At 37.0% G+C, this 19,917-nt stretch overlaps 3 protein-coding genes across 3 annotated transcripts in view; all 3 read right to left on the reverse strand.

The window, feature by feature from the left end:
* Positions 1-19,917, reverse strand: part of LOC139116605 (actin-1-like) — a 244,120-nt gene that overhangs the window by 142,592 nt on the left and 81,611 nt on the right. The gene's annotated exons all lie outside the window — the stretch shown is intronic.
* LOC139147423 (receptor-type tyrosine-protein phosphatase beta-like) lies at positions 8,797-15,461 on the reverse strand. The gene is made up of 9 exons (XM_070718526.1): positions 15,386-15,461; positions 14,804-14,894; positions 14,484-14,560; positions 13,872-14,006; positions 12,170-12,292; positions 11,504-11,652; positions 11,117-11,252; positions 10,385-10,541; positions 8,797-8,965 (listed from the first exon to the last, which is right to left on the reverse strand). The coding sequence occupies exons 1-9, from the start codon at positions 15,425-15,427 to the stop codon at positions 8,958-8,960; spliced, it is 918 nt and encodes a 305-aa protein (XP_070574627.1). The 5' UTR covers positions 15,428-15,461; the 3' UTR covers positions 8,797-8,957.
* LOC139149340 (fibronectin-like) overlaps positions 16,321-19,917 on the reverse strand; it is a 52,102-nt gene continuing 48,505 nt past the window's right edge. The window contains exons 28-30 of the mRNA XM_070721058.1: positions 19,554-19,680; positions 17,221-17,288; positions 16,321-16,469 (exon numbers count right to left, since the gene is read on the reverse strand). Coding sequence (XP_070577159.1) covers positions 16,321-16,469; positions 17,221-17,288; positions 19,554-19,680 — 344 coding nt within the window. The remainder of the gene's footprint in view (positions 16,470-17,220; positions 17,289-19,553; positions 19,681-19,917) is intronic.

Consider the following 19,917-nt stretch of genomic DNA (forward strand, 5'->3'; position numbering starts at 1 on the left):
CTACAAGTTTTCAACAACTGAATATCTTGAGAGTTCACATTGATGCCTTTATGCAAAAATTGGGAAAGGTAGACGACAACTAACGTCCTTAGTACAAGTTCAACAGTGGGAATCAATATATACGTGAACTCACGAAACGCAAAGTCATGCTACTAAACTTGCTCCAGCTGGTGAACGTAAGCTTTACCATTAGCACCCGGGCATGCACTGAAACCCGCGCTGTTAGCCATGTTCCTGGTCAATGCAACCACAAGACTGTGATGCAACTAACCTGTCAACAATGACGCGCAGGGCCTGGTATTTACAATATTTACAGAGTGTTCCGACCATAATGAGCTGTGCAAACACACATTCTTAACTACAGACTCTACGTTCTGGTTAATAAGTAATTTAGCAATTCCTTTGTGTGTGCTATCCAAACACTCAAATGTATTTCTCTGTGTTTTCAATTTGATTTCAAGGTTAATATATTGTAAAAGTTGAAAGGCATCCGTTTTCTAGGGGGGGGTGTTAAATTTGTCTTTGACAGAGAAAAACATGTACGTGAAAATGCACTCAACTGTTTATCAATTATCAACGTGTGTCCATAAAAACAGATTGGCATCCGTCTGCATACGTTGTGTATAATGTATACGCCATTGTCCATCCTGAGAGGCTGTACCTATATGCAAGATTGTGCCGGTAACAGACACTTCGTGTTCGTGTCGGCTACATGGACGATCTGCCGCAGATTGGGGCTACCACTTTTGGACAGAAGTGGCCGGGATAGGGGCCGGGATTAGGGTTTCAATGACTGCCGGCTCAAATTGACAGCCTGCCCTGCCTGACTTTTCAGTTTGAAAGAAAAAATAAGGCTGTAATCAAAATCCTACATAAAAATTATTGCATCAAAAACCTGGCCTTTAAACTGCCTTTCAGATAGCCTCAGTTATGATCCTTGACTTTCACAGACATAACAGCAGTGCATCGACCCTGGTAGTTCTGCCCTGGCGTACAAAAGCATTGTCAAAGATTAAATTTGTGTTTCTCAAACAATCCAATATATCATGAAAACGACCTGAGCGATCCATATGCCTTTCGCAAACTTGAAAGTGCTTACATCAAGAATGATACAAGTAAAATTTTAGTTCAATCGGTGGGTTGGTTCTAGAGAAGAAGATTTTTAAAGATTAAATTGTTATTTCTCAAAAGTCAAATATGGCGGCCATTAGGTCACGTGACCGCGCGCGATTTTGTTTACCAACATTAAAGGCCTAACATCATGCTTGCTACACACCAAATTTCAAATCGACCAGACCCCTAGGTCATCAGAAAAAGCCATTTAAATGTTTTGGGAAAATCCAATATTGCCGCCAGGTCACGTGACCAATCGAAATTTATAGGGTTAGGTGCACCAGTACTCATATGTACCTATTAGTCCTGCAAGTTTGAGAAGTTTACGTCAAGCAGTTTTTGAGTTCTAGGGGAGCAAAAAATCCTGGAAGAACATGAAGAGGAAGAAAAAGAATATTGATCGCCTACAATAACAATAGGGGCCCAGCTCATAGGCTTGGGCCCCTAAAAAGAAAAGGTCCTCTAAGACACTGTGCATATCAGATGCGGCTGCAACTTAAACAAATAGCTCTCTATGGCTTCACGGGAGAGGTAATTTGATGGCTAGCAAGTCTAAAACACCCGTCAAAATTTTTTAATTCAGCTTTTCCCTCTTGGATATTAATGATGAAATTGACCAAAATATTTACTCACCAGAGCTTTCAGTGTGAGCTGTCATGGTCCTTGTAAAGAAGAATGTCATGGCATGGCAGCTGCCATCTAGCTTATAATACCCGCGATGCAACACAAATTCTGATCATGTGGGGTGTTTAACTGCTCGGCGAGCGTTTATTTTTCTCATGTAGTGTACGGGTGTTCACATGCTCGGCTTGGCTCTCTATCGGAGCGATGGGATTGTATGAAAACGGGAAGAAATTATGCGTACAAACACCCATTGCACGTCGTAAGCTGCGGTTTGTATTTACACTATAAATAGGGAAATATAATTCACGATGTAAGCTATTAATGCTAATTATATTATAGCTTCGTCAATACCAGTGAATTTTGTGACGTCATACCCCCACATTATTATTGATAATGCATCCGATTATTCAGCATTGCGGCCCCACAGCGAGCATAACATGCTGATGTCGATGCATAAACATTCCGTTTTCTTTATGTCTGGCATTTCATTGCGTCGGCTTTTTGAATGTCATGATATTGAAAGGTGATGTTTCAAGTTCGATATAGACAGTAGGGGTGCAATTCCTTTTCATTTCCTTCGAAAATATATCGTTTTTTATTTCTAAATTGACCCGTTAAAGCTGCTGATTGGTCCATTTTCACTATTCACAGCCACTTAGGAAGTCTATTTGTATTGTTTTCATTATATTGGTAAGATTCAGCTACCCAATTGGGTCAGATCTTATTCAGCGCTGCACATTAGCCCCGTTAAAGTGCTGCTCATTTTTTTGTGTTGAACGTGCGTGTTCAGTGCCATGTAGTGTGGAGTGCTTGTAAATGTATACAATATACAGATTCTGGCCCAATCATGCCAGGCGACGCTAACTGGCTTCAAACTCAGTTTAAATTTCCTCTTTCAGTCGGTTACAAATTCATTGGCACAGCCAAAACTATAAAATAATAGCAATAATGTACCCCATCCCGGCCCATAATGGACTCAAGCAAACTTTGCACTCAATAGTGTACTCGGCTTCGCCTCGTACATTATGTCGTTGTTTGTATTGCTTAAATATTAGACTGGCAGGATATTAATTGTTCACTATTGTCTGACCGTCACGAGATGTCGTCGTTTGTGTATCTGCTGTGCATATATATTAACGGACAAAAAGGAAGCCCATAAAACCTCCTGCACAAATTCTCATAACTCGGGTCTAAATACATGCACTGTAAGTGTCATATTCGTATCGACGATAAATATACTCTTCTTTACTACCAGGTTACCCTAGGCAAGGAGCCCTACCGAGGACCTACTGACGTCACTAAAACAACTCAAGAATACACGTCTGATCGACTGCCTCCAGAAGTACAACATATTCCAACATGTGATTGTTTTCACCGATCATACATATTTCCGATAATTTTTGTCATTCTGGTGTTTGAATCCAGGATGGCTCGTTTCAAATGTGTAAACTTTTCTGTTTAATTCAGTGATCATTATCTGAACGGAAAACACTTTACAATACCAGCTGACATCTGTAAGATACAATAAGTGTCCTTACTTGGTGCTGCAACGGTAGGGACTACGGTGTATGATATGGTCGACGTTGTCCAAGAGCACAGTCTGCAATGCTGAAAGAGGTCAGTAACAGAGTATCCAATTTAATTATGTAGAAAGAAAAGCTCTGTGAAATGACACAGCTATTGTGTTTACCTAAAGCGTACTGTAGAATTCACCTCAGGGATAAATATTCAGACTGTCACGCTTTTCTAATATCATAAATATTTTGGCCCACCACTTGAAGGCTCATTCGGAAGCTTATGGTGTAAATAGTTTTCCTCAGTCTAATTTTGTGAAAAAACAGAATTTATATGTCCCATACAGAAACGAATGGGTGATGGCCTTTGAATGTCAAATATCGATATACGTACAAAAATTGTAATTTGATTCTCAGTAGTACCTAAATCTGCAACCCTCCGATTTTTATTCTTGATTTTGAAAAAAAAAGGGTTTAAGCTTTTCCTGAGGAAAGCGGAGCAAAATTTTAATGCTTTGATTTTCGAGTCGCGAACAACCTTAATATGTTTATGTTAGCCAGATGCTCAGTATTGTGTACATTACTTAATGTATATATTGTTCTTTACTAACCTTGTGATTTCTTATCGTTGTTGTCTCGGTGACCAAATTGTAGATATATGTACAGTATCCCCCGACGATAGATATTGTACTTATTTAACAATAAGAACATCACAGTGCTGCTGTCGACCAAAGTTTAAATGCTGGATAAATATCAGACATATATACGCGATCGATCGATATTGACACAAATTTAACACTTACCGTCAGACTCAGTAGAAACAGAAGAAGTCGAATCGAAGGTTTAGGGTAAATACGATAATTGTCCGTCAAAATCATTTCTGCTGTGTTGTGGTTGACTTGACTTCCAAAATTTGAGGACGGTAGTATTGACGTGAACAAAGAGGCACATGTCTCGTTTGACCAGTAAGGTCAACTGAGGTATTTCGAACAATCCATTCTTAGGTGGGGTACATTGAATGAAAGTCAGCGGTAGGCCTTGGAGATAAGTATACCTATGGGAGATCCGTTGATAAGAACGATTAAATAATTGACTGAAATATTGAATCCTGACAACATATTAATTCGAAAAGAAGTACATCGGCTAATCTACGCTAAATTTCAACAATTCCCTCTTCCTGAAAAGATAAAGACGATAGGTGTCACATAGTGGTGAGTGAGGATATTCATTTCAACTAGCGTACTACAAGACGAAAGCAGATTATGTTTCTAGTGATTCCCCGCTGCCGTTACTTTGTCGACCAAACACATTGTTTTCAGATTTTGATAAAAACCTGTAAAGCTTGTAGAAATATCGCGCCTGTAATTGAATGACATATTTAGATGCTTTTGCCCTGAAAGTTGGTCTTTGGTCAGTTTGTATAAGGATAGGATTTAATGCATATATTCATATTGATCGAGGAGTGATTTACCAAGTAATAATCGGAACAGTTCTCTATCTCGGTAGGAGGAAATTATAATAGTGACCCAAGATTAGCTTGTCATGTTTCAAAGTGTTGAATTTCCTCAATTTTCATGAATGACAGAAATTCAAACAAGATTTAATGAAAACTTATGTGACAATACATTTATCGTGTTTAACACATCTATTTTGCTTCTCTGACTAAACTTGTTCCTTGCATAATCAATTCAGACCGGAAAAAGATTTGCAGTGTTGCATATTTATAGGGCTTGAAAACCAATTAGTATTTCTCTGTAAATTGAGGAAATAGCTATGGCATTATTGCAAAGTTTATTTGACACATGGAGATAACTGTGTCAATTCGTTTACTTTGAATTTACATTTACTCATCGTAAATGATTTACAATGTTATAATCAGAACACTTCTCCATTTCGCTCGGAGAAGAAAAATACAGTTTTATCATCGTGACCCCAAATGCTAATTGCTAGATAGCCTTACAAGTTAAAAAGTTGAAAATGTACTTGCAAATCGAAATGGATGCAGTTTTTGAGCCCTATATGATTTTTACTTGCAAGCAATACATATTTTCCTAAACTTTTATTGAGAATGACGATCGTGTTAATTATACTAGGAACAGAAGTAATACTTTAACAGCTGTAATCAGAGCACATGCGAAGGAAGGGTAAATTTGTTCAAAACATTGAACGAAATTATGCTTTTGTATTTAGTTTTCCCGTCAAATCTTTTCAATGTATAAAATCCCACCAAATTTTTGTCTATGACGTCATCGGATTTGTGTTTTTCGCGGAGCCATGTTACTTCGAGTGTATGATGGACGTCAAACAAAAAATCGTGGGATTATATATAAATCACATGAACATTGTTTGTTTGACGGAAATAGAAATATTGCGGCAGATTTACACGAACGACGATAAATTTATCGTCGTTCGTGTAACATTGTCACAACTTCTGCAGAGAAACGCACGAACGTGTTCGCAGTCTTTAAATTTGCACTCTTAGGTTGCCAGGCATTGGAATGCTATTCCGTTGCTAGGAGTTAGAATGGTTTCTGGTCTGTCCACTCCTGTTCACTCAACCAAATTAAGGGGAATTTGGGTTAGAACTGATAAGCGCAGGCGCAGAAATGTGGTATGATAACATGGGTAAACTCATCTTTCATGATAAGAGAAACTTAGATTTTAGTCACTTATGACGGAAAAACCCACTCCACTTTTGTATTCCCAATGGCGTTTGCACAGAAAAATTGCCACAAATTTTATAGTTATTCCAGTTTTAAAAACGAAAGTGTTCTCTGGTAAGCAAAATGCGCCGTCGTCGGTCTACCCGATTTCTCGTGATACATATTAGTGTCAATATTTTGCCTAAACATGGCTAATCGTCGCATTTTGCAGTTACCAGTTCTTGTCAAAATCACAGTCAACTATAGCATTACGATTTTGTCTGTAGATCACGGTGGATTCGCTACTCCCCGGCTTCTCGTTGACCTTTACCTTGAAAATTACTCGTTTGCTCGCTCAGAGATACTTGGAATCTTCAAAGTATTGAATGAACGAGACATTCAGACTTCGTGTGTACTACATAGTATTTATTTCGTAGAAGACAAGCTACAATACCTTCGCCTAAGCTCTTCCATGTCTTTTTGTGTCTTGATATAGTGTGACTACAGGGATCGTCATCCATCATGTCGTATCGTCCGTCTACCCTATCATCGAAGCATGGGCTGAATGTGTAGCTTTCATACAATAGATATGAATTAAAGATAAAAGATTCCTCAAATCACGTGCAATGGTTATCTGCATAAATTGAAAAGTTAATGACGTAAGACTCTATCATCTCACAATTTTTGTTTCTGGTAATTATGTGTTTGTGGTCAAGGTTCCTATTAATTGCCAATATGATAAAACACTGACATTATTATTTACTTGTTTGATTTCTCACAGCATGTATGCCTTCTTACAGGTCATGTTTGATTTTTCACTCTCCGATAAATTGCCCTCAATTACTAACCCGATCAGTTACATTCACACAGAATAAGGGATAGAGAATCATAGGCAAGAAGGAGGAGAACTCTGTCCATAACATCGGATGTCGACGTGCGAATACAATTTTAAACGCGGAAATAAAGCGAGGTAAAAATATCAAAACGAATCTTATCGTCGTTTTTATTTTGAATTAGAACCAGAAATCTACTACGTTGTATCATAAAAAACTGTAATTACACTTAAATCAAACTGATCAACTTCCTCTTCCTGTGATAAATGACCACTGTGTCTAATGGCGATGTCAACTGGGACAAAGTGAGGGATTTTGCCTTTACTTTGATAAGTTCGGCATTCCAAATCCTGCGTTTGATAGCAGTGCTTATATCTACAACCGTTGTAAAACGTACACTTTCTCTCTTTGCAGTAAGGGATTACCGACATCAATATATGATGATTTCAACCCCATTTTGTGTAGATATCATATCGGATGTTTCCAATAAGTGCTTTTTGTATTATATTTTTTATTTTCAAACGAACCTGTTATTGGGGTAACCTGTTGGTTCGAGATTAAAAAAAAAAAAAAAAAAATATATATATATATATATATATATATATATATATATATATATATATATAACAATATGGTAAAGATAGACGTGTTTTCTAAGTTTACGAGTGACAAACTGTTACAGTACCATTCGCACGCCCATTTTGGATAAATTGCGTACAAAATATATAGAAATGAAACTGCCATGCCGTGAGCTTAAACTGTAAATAAATGTACAGGACAGATATCGCCATAAAAATCGGTAGGATTTATTCTACGAATTAAAAATATAAAAATTGATTTCATAGTTTTTAAACACGCTCCGAATGATGTACAACACACTTTTGAATTTACAATTGCTCTTAGACTATGATTCAGTCTCTCGGCCTCTCCGTACAAAGTCAAATAAAAACTAGTAAACAACAGGCTGGTCAAAATTCTCAAAGGTACGTATTCATACAAAGGTGAATTGTAGCAATTAAAGTAACAGAAATTTGCTAAGACGTCTAATGACTTGACTATTAAAATGATGAAATTCTACAGAAAGTCACACTTCACGATGGTAACGTTATTTTCGGTTTTGAAAGTAAAAAACTGAGCTAGATCTTGGATAAATGAGGTTATGAAAAGCAAGAAATCTAAGAGGTGCTATAAAAGAAAGATAAAATACATTTATGCATCAGTGAAAATATTTACATCATCAGCTTGTAGAAGTTTTAATAAATCATGCAATTCTAAGTAATTTTAAAGCCCGAGTGCCTTATTTCATTCATTTAATGTGACTTTCATATTTGTTGCAATATTTTCTGCTCTACCGCTTGTTGGCGTTCATTTAAAGTTCTTGGGGTAAGAAAACGTTTCACGCTTTTACTTTTCGGAAGTGCAAAACGTTACTTTTGTCTATAGATTTAAGACATTGATGGCAACCAATGGTCAATGTAAGATTATTTGTTTAACTATACAGCTTTGCACGGTACCTTCGATTTTTATTCTTGAAAAAGAATCAAAGTTTTATCAAGGAAAGTCTTAATACATGATTATGTCTTTCACTTTCGAGGCTCATACTACTTTAAAAGAGACAAAAGGCAAAGTTAACATTCGGTCATGTCTTCCAACCCCCCGGGAGCGTTGGAAGCTCCATAAACATTAGGGAGGGAGACTGTCTATGCTTGCCCAAGGGTTCATGAATGCGTATGCCTATTTCTTCTGACTTTTTCTTCTGTCTGCGGAGTTTGGTTTGTTAATTTTAATTAGGAATAATTAAAAGCGTTACTAGCAACGGCTTATTCCTTGCTAGGTTTTAACATTAATTTTACTAACACATTTTCGCACTGTTTATTGCATAACATATCCACAAAGAGAAATAGAATATAATTGGCTACGGTAAGCTTGAAAGATCTTTACAAATACGTATTTTGCATACTTATAGGAGGATGTGACATAATCATTAACTTATTAAAATTGTATCATAAAATTCTAAAAGCTAAAAATGATGCGATGGACTCAGTAAGATAAGATGTTATGATGATCAAGAATTCATACATCGTACTGGTAATGTATCGGTCTGTTCCACCAATGGCTGCCTAGGTGTTCTCTGTAGATATTTTTCTAAAAAGGTCTTTATTTCTTCAGTGTACGTATAACCACTTTCATTGGTTGATAAGTTGAAGCGCATCCGAGTCGTCGTACGTTTTCTACATATCTGCGAATGTCAATAAATCCATCTTAATTTTAAAAGGCCAATCTGCAGAACTTTCTATATCAATTATATGACATTTTCGCACATGTACAAATTATTATGATTCTTTGATGACTATCAAAACAGTAAAGTAGTGTCTCGTGTTCTGCCGGAAGCCTCATAATGTTTACACTTCAAATCAGGGTGAGTATGGATCGGTAGTTACGAATCATAAGTTGCTATCTGTGAAAAGGGCATAAATCTGACGAAATCGTCATATATAAGACACATTGCTTTGCAATTGCTTGCTTTTTGTATGTAGCTATTTTTGAAGCTAAAATGTCATCTTAATCCTCTTGCAATACATTGCACTTTGCATGGTGTCATGAACATCTTAAAGGAAAAACTTGCCTCCAAATGTCTTAGCATCGGGTGCCCTGTCGAAGTTATTTTGATCGTATTGATCATTTTGAAAATTCGTTGCGAGGGAAGCTGCCTCTAGATTTATACAATCTGCTTAGGCGGGTGACAAACGTGTCAACAAAACATAATAATAACAGTAGGCATAATTTTTGGAGTATTTTGGGGGGCAAGGCAGTTTCATAGATGAGACTGAAGGTCTCTCTCAAGGTGTTTATCATGTGAAATATCTGCTTTATGGCATCCTTGGATCTTCATTAGGTAGATAAACGTGTTATTGACCTCTAAATTGTGAAAACCTTTTTGTCATTTTAAAAAAGAGCAGAATGTCTAATAGTATATACAACCAAAAATCGCATGAGTCAAAGCTACCTGCCAAGATTGGGTTGCCTGAATGCTCACCTGCAACATCCTATAAAGGGTTTGGAAGGAATAACTCAAACGGAAGAAAAGACAACATATCTTACCTTCTAAAGCAAATGTATACCTACTCATTTTTATATTTAGCTATTATATGCTACAGACGAACTGTGCACTTTAGAAACTGACATATATGATATACTATTTCAGTTTACTCGTTGATTTCGTTTTTACAGCTCAGTCTATGTAAAATGATGTAATTTTATTATGGAGTGTACAACTATATTTTGATAACTGAGAATAATATTTATAAATTCATGATTATGTTAAATTTAATATTGATGTGTTAATCTTATACTATGCCTATAACAATAAAGTTTGCTTCTTTGAAATACTATTATATATCATAAAATAAATTTAATATATGTTGCTGCTAAACACGTTAACTGTAATATGGAGTTGTACTATGCAAGTTATTGTTTTGTTCTCAGTTACTTATCTCCATAGTACCTATACATGTTATGGGACGTGTAGTTTCTTTACGCTGGCATTTATTCTACTGGTCAAAAGATGCGAAGCAATATTTTATCATCCGTCATGATCTGTCAAAAACCAAAACACAGTGAATGAATATAGACACGAAGACTAAAAATCTTAAGGTACCGTGGTTTTCTAGAATATCCGGCTGTGCTACCCTAATGGGTGGCACATTACCGTAGATGTGCTCGTCGAACGGTGGAGGGGGTGCGTCCTCTTCGCCATTCCCTCCTTCCTCATGAAGCAAGTCAGCAACACATTGATGGATAAACACGTATTGGGACTGAAACCGAAATGAAAAACATTGGTTTGAAAATCATCATGGCAACATCTTATGAACTATATGTCATTTATTCCCGACAGCGTATTGACTAGGTGTTACTTTATATTTCTACATAAATCATCTTACTGTGAACAACTCAAAAAAGCATATCACGGACCCTTCAGTTTTTAAGTCGCCGACAACGCCAGCATCTTCGCTGGCCAAACTGTGCCAAAACTGTAGGGCGGGTGGAACGTCTAGGTACTGGGTGTGGGCGTTGCTGCCATGTTTTGAGAGAAGAACGACCGAGTCTGTGAGGAATTATTGTTACAGACACTGCATTGCATACGTAGGGTGATGGAACCGTATTGAACAAAGAAAAATGAGCTGTTTCCGGGTTGCACATTAATATGCATTAAGTGCAAATTTGAATATGTTTTTCTTACATGAAATGCCTGTGTTATAACAGAAATGTCACATTTGTTTCAAAAGGGTTCGATACGGGTATGCCCTAGAAATTTTGTTACCAGACATATGCACCAAGCCATCGATGGTAACGACATTGTGATAACGTCATAAATGTACACAGGACTCACCTCTGTCTGTATCATGTACATTCGATGCATTCTCATCTCACAGGCGATACCGTAGATATCAACATAGTCATTATCACGCATGTGCTGAATCAGTCTGTCCAGGGCAATGAAGGTACCTGTTCTACCAACACCAGCACTGAAGTTGAATTATGATCAGAGAGACAGTGGAAATACAATGAAAGTCGTACATGCCTTCCATGTTGTCCCGTTCATTTGTAGTACATGTTTACACAAAACAATTCCATGTGTACTATGGATTTGCAGCCTTTGTCCTGAAGGATTCTAAACCTTTTTAGTTAAAATGATTTATACAAATAAAGAACTATTTTAACATGTTGTTAGAGAGCGCAGTGTGGTCGACAATTGTCGAAGATGACAAGGTCTTACCTGCAATGAACAACCGTTGGAGTGTTGTTATCTGGCATTTGTTCACGCACAACTCTAACGAATTGTAGTAGGGTCTGAGTTGTCTCTGGTACACCGTGATCAGGCCAAGCCGTGAAGTTGCAGTGATTAACTTTTCTATTTTTACCAGCCTTAAACAAAAAAAAACAATAATATAACTTGCATTCTTTAAATATATCTTTATAACGTCATCCTAACAAGGACGATTCGCTCTTCTGACATCATAAAGATTATTTTCTTGATAGACTGACTAAAATATATTTCATATCTTTCATATATTTTCAAATCAGTCATCTGCTTGGCTGAAGCGAAAGTTAAAATCTAAATCAAATCTTTAAAATAAAATCGTTTTGTTTTTTTATTTAACACTAACACTACATCTAAATTATATCACATTACGATAATATTTTATTGGTGTGATATAATATTTAATAGAAGCTAAAATCCTTGAGGGGTAATTTGCATATTGACGTAAACGATCACCTAACTTCGCTTTGTGACTTTTTCCCTGGCAATTCCTGGAGAGGACTCATATATCCGATACCACATGCCTTTGATAACCCCCTAATGCATGGTTGGAATGGAGAATTGTCTAAGCAGCTCGAGTGCATTAATTTCCTAATTATGCACTTGTTTACAGTTGCTTACTTTTTCCAGATTGAGCTCCCTCAAAGTCCATTCTGCAAACACTTCTTTGCTCACAATATTGACCTGGATATCATCGTAGTACACAGATTCTTCGTCGAAGGGCCAGTAATGATCGCATTTCACCTAGAGAGCAAAGGGGAATACAGAAGCATTGAAACCTTCATACAAATTAATTACTTTTTTAATAACATCTTGAGAGGTTCGGTCCTCACACTGTCTTTGTTTGTTCACTACATTTTCTGATAATACACTCATTGTGTGTTGCGATTCACCAGAGCACGTAACGTGACGAGAAAATATATCCGACTCTAATACAGTGACATCAGAAGGTATTTGCTGAATGACTATTGCACCAGGGAAAGCCTTTATAAAAAGTGTCTACTCGAGTGACCATGCGCGAAGTGTTGTCAACAGTTTTGAAACACAGGCGGATTGTTAGAGCATGACGATCGTTGAGCATTTGACTAAAACATAAAGATTGTCCATTCCACCAGGACAGTTCATGTAACAACAAATAGTAAGGTAAAGTGCGCCCCGGGAACAGATATTTGGACTTAATATTTCAAACCTTTCTGGTGTACGCTAGTGATGGCTCATGACTTTGAGTAACAAACATTTTCACCGTCTAAGTTTAACAAGAATTGTATTTTCCCCTTAGCTCTTACAGGGAATTGTAGCCATTTTAAATCTGTGAATGTTACGTAATTTGTTTCTGTAGTGCCAAACTTTGCACGGTGACTCTCATTTGTATTCTTAATAATAATAATAATTTATTCTTCTAAAGCGTATAACATAGAAATACACCGTCTCTATACGCTGTAAAGTTAAAATCTGAATAAATAGTTACACAATGCAATAAAACATAATAAAAAACATACAATGCATTGGTTCACTATTCTAAAAATATACACAAAGGTAAAAAATAAATAAAATTTAAAAAACATTTCGTCAATAAATAAGTCTAAAAAGCTGTTTTAAAAAGGTTAGTTTTGACCTGCGATTTAAAATTATTAAAAATTTTGGTTGATCGAATGGCCTCCGGTAGCTTATTCCACAGCTTAGGAGCACACGCTGAGAAAGCTCTGTCGCCATAACTCTTATTCGTCTTAATTTTTGGCTGAACTACTGATACACTGGAATTGCTTGTCTCGGTAAGAGAATGATCGAAGGTGTTACTGATAAAGTTTTAGAAAAAGTTTCATTTTATGCCTTTCACATTCGAGGCGCATATGACCTTAAGCGGCATCCAAGGAACTCATACAGTATACAAAGGACATTTGCACTTCCTTATTTGAAGACATTTGCACCATTGTCAGCACTATGGATAGCTCGCCAAGTGAACTTCTCACAAAGTATTGTTCAAGCGCATACATCAAAGGACATTAATCGTTAAAAACAATAACAATGAACAGCATGAGATTGTTGAGTGTTATTAAATACCTGCTACCCGGTCTTTATTTGGCTATTGTAGCAGTTCATTACCCCTCAACTCGTGGTCGTGCGTTACCAGAAACTCATTGCCATATCCCTTGGCCAATGGCTTCAGGAAATGTGACTATGGAGACCCATAGCTAAGAAAAACTATCAAAAACTCGAGCTTCTATTTTCGGAAAGACTGATGAATAAATTCATGATCTGATATGATATTATATAAAAAAGTGCGTAGAAAGTTCTATTCCATTTTAAAGCTGTAAGTATTTACCTTTCCACGTTCTGTACACTGTGTAACCATCACAATGGTCTTCACATTGTATTCCCAGATCATCCTCCAGAAGTCATCCTTTGTTCCTGGCAAAGGACCCTGAGTTGCAATAAACTCCTTGGGGGAATGATAACCCTTCAGAAATGAAAAACAAGACAACACCAGGCAGACACGTGATAAAACTTACCATAAAGAAAAAATGTTTTCTTTGGACAAGATATACGGTCTCTCTTTAAGAGCAAACGATTACACAAGACTATTTCGAAGTAATTCAGTTGCCTTTTTTCAGATATTGAATTATTAATGAAGGTTCTTATCCATTATGGTACAGGAGGGTATAAGTTGTTGCGTATGTATAGAATCCAGTATGTTCACTCGCAAATGTTAATAATTACCGCATAAAGCGTTACAAAGAGAAAGCTTCACTTGTATCCTAAAGACGACTATGTGTCTCAACCCGCTCAACCAATGCAAGATCATATTTGCTTGACAATTCCAAATCTGATACACACACGTTTACACGATATGACTTTTAAGTGTAATCTACCAATTATGGCTTAAGGCACGGTCACATTGGGTTGAGTAACATTCATAATGATTGTCAGTACTCACAGGCATCCAATTTGCATTGACGTAATCAGAAGTGTCATCGTCTCCCTGGATTGAGAGCTTGATCCTTGTTCTGTCATCTGTCAAAATCAAATTGGTGTTATCATTTAGCCTATTCAAACCATTGCTCCGTATGTATGCAGAAATGTACATGTGGAGAGGTGGTGACAATTCTTGGCCGTATAGTTTCGAAAGGAAAGAGAGGGGATTTCATCCCCCTTTAGATAGTTGATTTATATAACAGAATACAATAGAGCCATAAAACTCAATTAAACCATGTATTTCAAGCCGTGGATGACTATTTCCACTTCTTTAATACTTACATGGTAGAATATTTGTGTATCGATTTTTGCCTTTGTTCTCTGGTAATTCAGATGCATCCCAGGTCTGGTCTCGACCAACGCTACGAAGATCCTATAAGGTTTAAGAAACAATTGACATATATATGCTGCATATTATGCCAGTATATTGATGGCGCAGATACTGCAATCTGATTGGTCGAGATATGAAAATAATCATGCTATATTCGCAATATATAGCATGGTTAGAACAGGCACGAACTTTCAGCTAGAGAAAAATTCTTTTTTTGCCGTTTCCATTCAATGTAATGCTATGATAGCATTAAACTACCTAAGCAACAAGTATACCACTGGATTTTGACAAGTTCATTCCATACAGGCACTTGCTATCGCTCGTGCACGGTTTTGAACTGGTCAAAATCTCCTTGTATACCGTCGCTGGGTGTGGTTTATAGCTTAATCATTTTACTTATAACATATATGTGTTTTTGGAAGGATTTGGCCTATTACTATAAGTCTCAGAAGAAAGAATATACCCACTGTAGAAATCGCATCACACTGTCAGTGTTATTCGAAAATGACAGGTCTGCAAGACGCGATACTGACCTCATACTCCGCAGAGAATTGGAAGTCCATTTCGGCGCTCATTGTTTTAAAGTAATCCTCGTATTTTGACAATTTTACAGGCCTGAAAAAGAAAATAAAGCAGACATCGAAAATACTAGCAGCTAGTGTGTATGCTCATTGCATACAACAGTCAGTACAGATTAAATGTGGTCCGTAACGAAGAATATGCAATAAAGTGAAACAATTTACATCTATCACTGTGTGTTTTAATCAGAGGTCGGTGAATCTGTTATATGTTTGTGTTGCATTAATCTATTTCATTCGTCTTACATACTGCATCTTTAATCTTCACGTTCGAGCTCGTCAAAATTACGGCGTTCAAAACTGTATAGTCATTGGTAATAATGCAACGCCCTTACTGTGAATGCTTCCACGTCTTCTTTTTGCTTTGTTTATGTTCTTCTTCTATTACTGGCAAGGGATTTTCATTCCCCGCCAAAGAGGGCGCCCTAAAATGAAGCGTGAATGGCACTCTTGTTATTTAGGGAAACAAAGACGACATGTAATGCGTATCATTCTTCTATATAAAGCATTGTCATTTCCTCTCTGCAAATGAAAAACTTAATTCACATGTTTCTAAAATAAATTCCTATTTAAAGAATCGATATGACGCAGAACAAGACGAGTTTGAAAGTTGGTTCAATATGTTATTAATTAATGTGATGTTTAAAGATAATTCATATCAAACATCTATTACGCTGACATTTCATCACAGTGTAATTGCTATATACTCGACTCGGTATGGTCTCTGTCTTGTTGCATCTCATCTTACAGATCACACATCTAGAAAAACCTAACATGATAATATTCAGGCTACAGGCGAATTCAATAACAGTAGAAGTGTTTGACTTGAAAGACAAAGTGCTACATTAAAACTCAGAACCTCAAGATACTTATTATAAGTTCCTGGCAATTCAAAAGCCTCTTGCACACCTTTTCTTCTTGAACGCCTCGGGATTCTTTCTCAAGAAGAGGATGACACCCAGAACGACGGCAATAACAAGCAGAAGACCAACAATAGCACAGAGTAGAATCAAAATCCATGAATGGTCTGGGCCAGGGACTGGTTTGGAGGAAAGACGATAAATATGTAATGTACATTTATTAATGGAAATAACTTTAGCATCGATAAACAGTAATTGACTGATCTTACATAGGAAGTCATTCAGAATATACTAGACTTAATAGTGCTTCTGTTGCGAATTATGTGGCTGACATTCCTTTTGTGACGTAGATGACAACATGCAACATTGCTACAACTAACTACCTGACTTTAAAGCTTAATTTGCTCTAACCTTAGAGGCAATTTCTTCTATTCCTACTATATAATACTACTTGACCCCAATCATACTGAAATGCCTTGATTTATTGTGTTATTGTTGAAAAGCGTATTCTAGTTCAGTCTAGATTTATTTGTCAAGAATAACACAGCATATAACACACTATGTGAAGTCTCTGTTAAGCCGATACTTAGTATTTCAGAGACTTTGGGGGGAGATGAATAAAATATTAATCACTTCTTTGTTTTGGAACAAAAGCCAATAACATATCATGAAAAGATACAGCAGCTGCTATAGTCCCTGTATATATCGCGTATGCAGAGAATGTTATTACTTTACAGACTGCACACGTTCTTAATGTGTTATACATACAATAAACATTTAAAATTACTGAAAGCAAATATCGAAATTTAGAGATTTACAGCGGTAAAGCGTAGAATTCGAAAATAGATGCAGCGCGTCTTTTTACCATTGGCTAGATAATGTTGTTCTATCAGTTGCTTATTAAAGATACGGAATTGCTGTTTCTCTCACCAGTAACAATTGGTTCTGAAAGTTCCGTGTCTGAATAACCTCCTTCTGTATATCCTCGGAATTGATACCTGAAACAGTTATGCAATGGTTTTGACATCAACAACAACAACAACAACAGCAGCAGCAGCAGCTAGATGTAACTTCAAAGGAAAGTTGAACTTTACAGAAACTCAAACTATGCAGTTATGGTAAATAATACGATATTATGACACAACCCATCGGAAGACAGTGCAAGCACTCCATACTTTAGGTACTTGCCAGAGGACTTTCAGTTTACGCTGTGGCCGTCCCCCTTATTAGCTAATATATTATAGCTTTGTCAATACCAGTGAATTTTGTGACGTCATATCCATACATTATTACTGATAATGTATTCCATTATTCAGCACTGCGGCCCCACAGCGAGCAAGTTTTTTTTGGAAAACGAAAATAGGACTGCGCATTTAAAAGGAGGGGAAATATCGGATAAACCATGTAATACACAAAACTATAAATCTTGACAATGGTTCACAATATTGATAATAATGTCTTACTGTACGATTTATTACATTTTTGAGTCCTCACGCACGCACCTGCCGTCTGTCTGGCTGGCGCTCAGCATGCAGTCCCCGTCCGATACGCTGGTTGTACTACTACGTTTGTTTACAACATGGTTCGCTCGGTATAGGTGAAACAGAACTCAGTACGTTTGCAAACTCCTAGACGATACTGGGTTTGACACATGGCATATTATGTATGTCAGTGGCCATGTAAACGATGCAAGCGTGAAAGGCTACTCGAACCAGCCGTAAACGGGACGGCAGCTTGCTGTCATCAACCTTGACCGGAAGTGTCTACGGAAATTACTACGGAGCCATTCAAAGTCTCGGTCCGACTCCAAGGTCAGCTACTACCAACAATCATGACGACCGTGGACTCTCCGTTGATCTAACATCTCGGCCACCTAATTCTGATGCACTGACTGTAATCGGAGACAACTTCATTCATCGTTTTTTTTCTCCATGTCTGTGATTTTACCTTGCCTTGTTCTCGATATCGCGACGGTACCGAATGTAGTATGTTCAATTTACTTGGATTTTAATATCCATTTGATGGTGTTCAGTTTTGGACATGTTGTTCTTTCATTTGAAATGTACCATACCACACTCTCTGTCAGTGTGTGTTGAGTAATAAAAGATTGATTGATTGATTGATGTTTGTCAACTGTACCTTTCAAGCACCCGTTTACGTCAAGTTCTGTCGTTCGCCGAAATAAAATAGCTCTTCTCAAGGAGCCATCGAAAATTAAATTTATAGACACAGTTATTATTGAAATATAAACATTTGAATAACAATGTTGAACTCTGTTGATATCGTTTGCAATGAATGCTGTACTACTAGCGACATAATAATGATCGTATTGATCAGCTGATACCATGGCATGCAGCTCGCTGATCATGCTGATGTCGATGCATGAACATTCCGTTTTCTTCATCTCTGGCATTTCACCGTGTCGATTTTTTGAATGGAATGATATTTAAAGGTGATGTTTCAAGTTTGATATAGACGGTAGGGATGCAGTTACTTTTCATTTCCCTCGAAAATACATCGTTTTTCAATTCAAAATGAACCGTGAAAGTGCTGGTCATTTTTTGTGCTGAACGTGCGTGTTCAGTGCAGTGCTCTGTGCAGTGGAGTGCATGTAATATGTACAGAGTCAGGGCCGATCATGCTGGACGACGCTCACTGCGCTGGCTTCAAACTCAGTTAAAATTTCCTTTTTTATTCGTTTTCTACAACTACAAATTCACTGGCATTGCCAAAACTATAAAATAATAGCAATAATGCACCCCCTCCCGGCCCATAATGGACTCAAGCAAACTTTGCACTCCATAATGTACTCGGCTTCGCCTCGTACATTATGTCGTGCAAAGTTTGCTTTCGTCCATTATGAGCCGGGAGGGGTGCATTATTGCTTAATTATACGGCAAGCTAAGGTACCAATATCCGAAGAACACCGCGTTTGCACCCTTGCCATGGGAATTGTTATTATTACATAAATTACAACAGAAAACACAAACACAAATTGTGCAAAGCATTTAACTTCTTCACGAAGATTTTCATTACATACAAGGAATATTGTCATTATTTGGATTAAAAATTGTCAAAGTTAACCAGTTGCCCTAAGTTTTCACCTCACTTGCATCTTGACAATAGGCAAACTGCACCTGACATGTTTCATTCTCCTAGGCAATTGCTGTTTCTCTATGTTCTCTTAATATGCAGACATAAAAAGTTAGTATATTATTCGTGAAAATTGAAAAGGCATTTTCACTCCCTATTTCATTCCTCACCTATAGGGTGTGCCTTCCTTTAACGGCCCGTTGCAGTAATTCTCAGTATCATCAATGTTACACGTAGTATTTTCTCCTATTGTAATGAATATTGAAGGTGATGATTGTCTGCGAGTTATTCTGTCGACTAATAGCAGAAACACACGGTCAATTTAAAATCCATACATGGAAAAAAGAACTTCTCAGAGAACATAATGCATTAACAATTTATCATATAAGGTATATTACTAAGAAATTTAACGTAATTTAATGTATACATTGTAGAAACAAACAAGTGATAATAAATAAGTTTTGTTACCAACATTCATCTACACGTGATTCTATGTACAATGCTGTGGGGGAAAATGCAAAAGAGCTATCTTGC

The sequence above is a fragment of the Ptychodera flava genome, chromosome 2 (assembly GCF_041260155.1).
Source record: "Ptychodera flava strain L36383 chromosome 2, AS_Pfla_20210202, whole genome shotgun sequence".
NCBI lineage: Eukaryota > Metazoa > Hemichordata > Enteropneusta > Ptychoderidae > Ptychodera > Ptychodera flava.

Excerpts from the sequence above, each read along its gene's own strand:
- LOC139147423 (XM_070718526.1), bottom strand. The coding sequence starts at position 15,427 with ATGAGCGCCGAAATGGACTTCCAATTCTCTGCGGAGTATGAG. Across the intron at positions 11,253-11,503 it reads CCAACGGTTGTTCATTGCAG|TGCTGGTGTTGGTAGAACAG; the intron begins GTAAGACCTTGT and ends ATTCAACTTCAG. Across the intron at positions 10,542-11,116 it reads TGTACATGATACAGACAGAG|TCCCAATACGTGTTTATCCA; the intron begins GTGAGTCCTGTG and ends TTTCGGTTTCAG.